At 46.9% G+C, this 2,500-nt stretch overlaps 2 protein-coding genes across 2 annotated transcripts in view; one reads left to right on the forward strand and one right to left on the reverse strand.

Moving 5' to 3' along the window:
* The window catches only part of tmtc2b (transmembrane O-mannosyltransferase targeting cadherins 2b), a 217,266-nt gene that overhangs the window by 94,261 nt on the left and 120,505 nt on the right, over positions 1-2,500 (forward strand). The gene's annotated exons all lie outside the window — the stretch shown is intronic.
* The window catches only part of LOC134447022 (putative uncharacterized protein DDB_G0271982), a gene marked incomplete at its 3' end in the record, with an annotated part of 25,420 nt that continues 23,430 nt past the window's right edge, over positions 511-2,500 (reverse strand). Inside the window, exon 5 of the mRNA XM_063196306.1 lies at positions 511-523. Coding sequence (XP_063052376.1) covers positions 511-523 — 13 coding nt within the window. The remainder of the gene's footprint in view (positions 524-2,500) is intronic.

The raw sequence follows: 2,500 nt of genomic DNA on the forward strand, positions 1-2,500 counted from the left end.
ATAGAACTATATATAAACATATAAATAAAAAGTCATTTAGAAATAACCACCCTGGCGGTGAGTGGATGTAATAATGATGCACTTGTGGCTGTCAGAGCAGCAATCTTTAGGAGTGGAGTGGCCACACTATCTTCAGCGTCGTTAAAGTCATGAAAAAACGGCCCTTGTCTGTGATGTTGCGGCACTTCCTCACACTTCCGAATCACAAACCTAGAAATGTCTATACGAAGATATATATAAATAAAAGTCGTTTAGAAATAACGACCCTGGCAGGGAGTAGAGTGGATGTAATGTTGGTGCACTTGTGGCTGTCGGAGCGGCGATCTTTAGGAGTGGAGTGGCCACATTATCTGCGTGGTCTCGTCCTCATGAGCGTTGGATGGCCTGCTTATCTGATTGCGGTGGACTCCATTACATTATACGCCAGCGCCATGTCCGCTCAGCTATAAATCCACAGCAAGACAGCGTGTGGGCTCTGTCTCGCTGTTTTTTTCTCTTGTTTTTCTTTTTTTTTCTTTTTTTTCTCTATGTCTGTCACTATATATCACTCTATTTCTTCCTTTCTTTTTTTCTCTTTCTCTGCCTTCTTGTTTTCTGTTATACACGATATCTCTCACACCATCACTCTCTCTTTGGCTCTCCCTCTCTGTCTTTCAGTTTCTACATCTCTCTCTCTCTCTCGCTGTCTCTCGCTCCATCTCTCTCATGCTATCTCTCTTTGGCTGTCTTGTTCTGTTTAAGTGAATGCTCAGTTTCAATGACCGTGCTGTCTTAGCCTGACAGAAAAGGGACAACTCTATTGCCAAAAGCATTAGAATTTACAATGACGCACGCATACTGTACTTGGACTATATTTACACACAATACACATGAATGCGTCTATTTTCATTCATTTTCTCGGGCTCTCCTCCCTCTCTTGGCATCCAACTGGTGGCGTGAGGAGATTTCAATCATGGCACGAAGCCTGGCGCAGGTCCCTGCAAAAAGGGGCTTTACTTTACAGTGGTGCCAGTGTAGGCTGTGAGTTATGCAGCCCTTTGTCACACAACCAAACAGCCCCCTTCCCAGAATTCTTATCTACCAAGGCTGGACTGGATAAGAAGTAGGGCCCGGGCACTTTTGGCTTGAAGGGGCCCCTCATAATTAGCGGGGAAGAATTGACTCACCGGTGGGCCCCACAGTGCACCCTCGTGGGCCCCTATTTTAATAAATGTAAACAAATATATTCTTTTTACATTTCTGAAAATAGGGGCCCACGATGGTGCTGGGCCCACCGGGAAATGCCCGCTATGCCAGATGGCCAGTCCAGCCCTGTTATCTACGTCCATAGAGGAAATGTCAAAGGAGATCTGCCTTTGATTGGTACCTTGTCTCTTGTTTGACGTTGACACCCTCCCCCTCCCCCCATTCCCGTTCCCATTCTCATTCCCATTCCCCTCGTGACTAGAGACCCACCGCTCCCTCGCTCACTCACGCCAGACGCATGTTATGTATTATTTAGAGGCCAAGATGGTGTGTCATTTGCACTGCCGACTTGGGCTGCCTGCCCGCCCGCCTGCCCGCCACAGACATGACAAAGGTCACGCACGGAGAAGGAGAAGGAGAAGGCGGCACGGCAAGGCAGGTGCTATGCATTATTAATGGCACATCAGGGTACTTTGTCAAACATAACGTTTCTGCAACCTTATTACGGTACATACACATACATACTGTATGGACACATATATACATGCATAGGCACATATTCAGATGCAGACACACAGAGAGAGAGAGAGAGACAGACTGATTGATACATACACACACACACAAACAGACACATACACATATATATGCACACATACATACACATACATACACATGCATAGGCACATTTTCAGAGACAGACAGACAGACAGACAGACAGACAGACACACAGACAGACACACAGACAGACACACAGACAGACACACAGACACACACACAGACACACACACAGACACACACACAGACACACACACAGACACACACACAGACACACACACAGACACACACACAGACACACACACAGACACACACACACACACACACACACACACACACACACACACACCCTACTCCTCCTTCTGTTTCTCTCACATTGTGTGAACTCCTTTGCAACTTTGCATGCCTTGTGTTTTCGCGGGCGCAAACATGGTTTTGCACTGACCTGCCCACTGTGTGAGTGTATCAGAGTCCGTCTGTGCGTGTGAGAGGGGGAGAGTTGCGTGTCTGCGACTGCCGTGTGAAAGTTACGGCCAATTGTGACATTTCCTGCCCGAGCAATGATGTCATTTCCTGCCACTTGTCGTGCGAGGGGGCCATTTTTTTTTTCGTTTCATTCTCATGAGGTCGCAGTGCAAGATGGGAAGAATGAAAGAGTGGAGAGAGCAAAGTTCATCTGAGTGGAGTGGAGTGGACTGGAGTGAGGTGCAGAGGGATTTTATTTGCACAGTGTAATGAATCTCCTTCCCAAGATTTGATT

This window comes from Engraulis encrasicolus, chromosome 4, assembly GCF_034702125.1.
Source record: "Engraulis encrasicolus isolate BLACKSEA-1 chromosome 4, IST_EnEncr_1.0, whole genome shotgun sequence".
In the NCBI taxonomy this organism is placed as follows: Eukaryota; Metazoa; Chordata; class Actinopteri; order Clupeiformes; family Engraulidae; genus Engraulis; species Engraulis encrasicolus.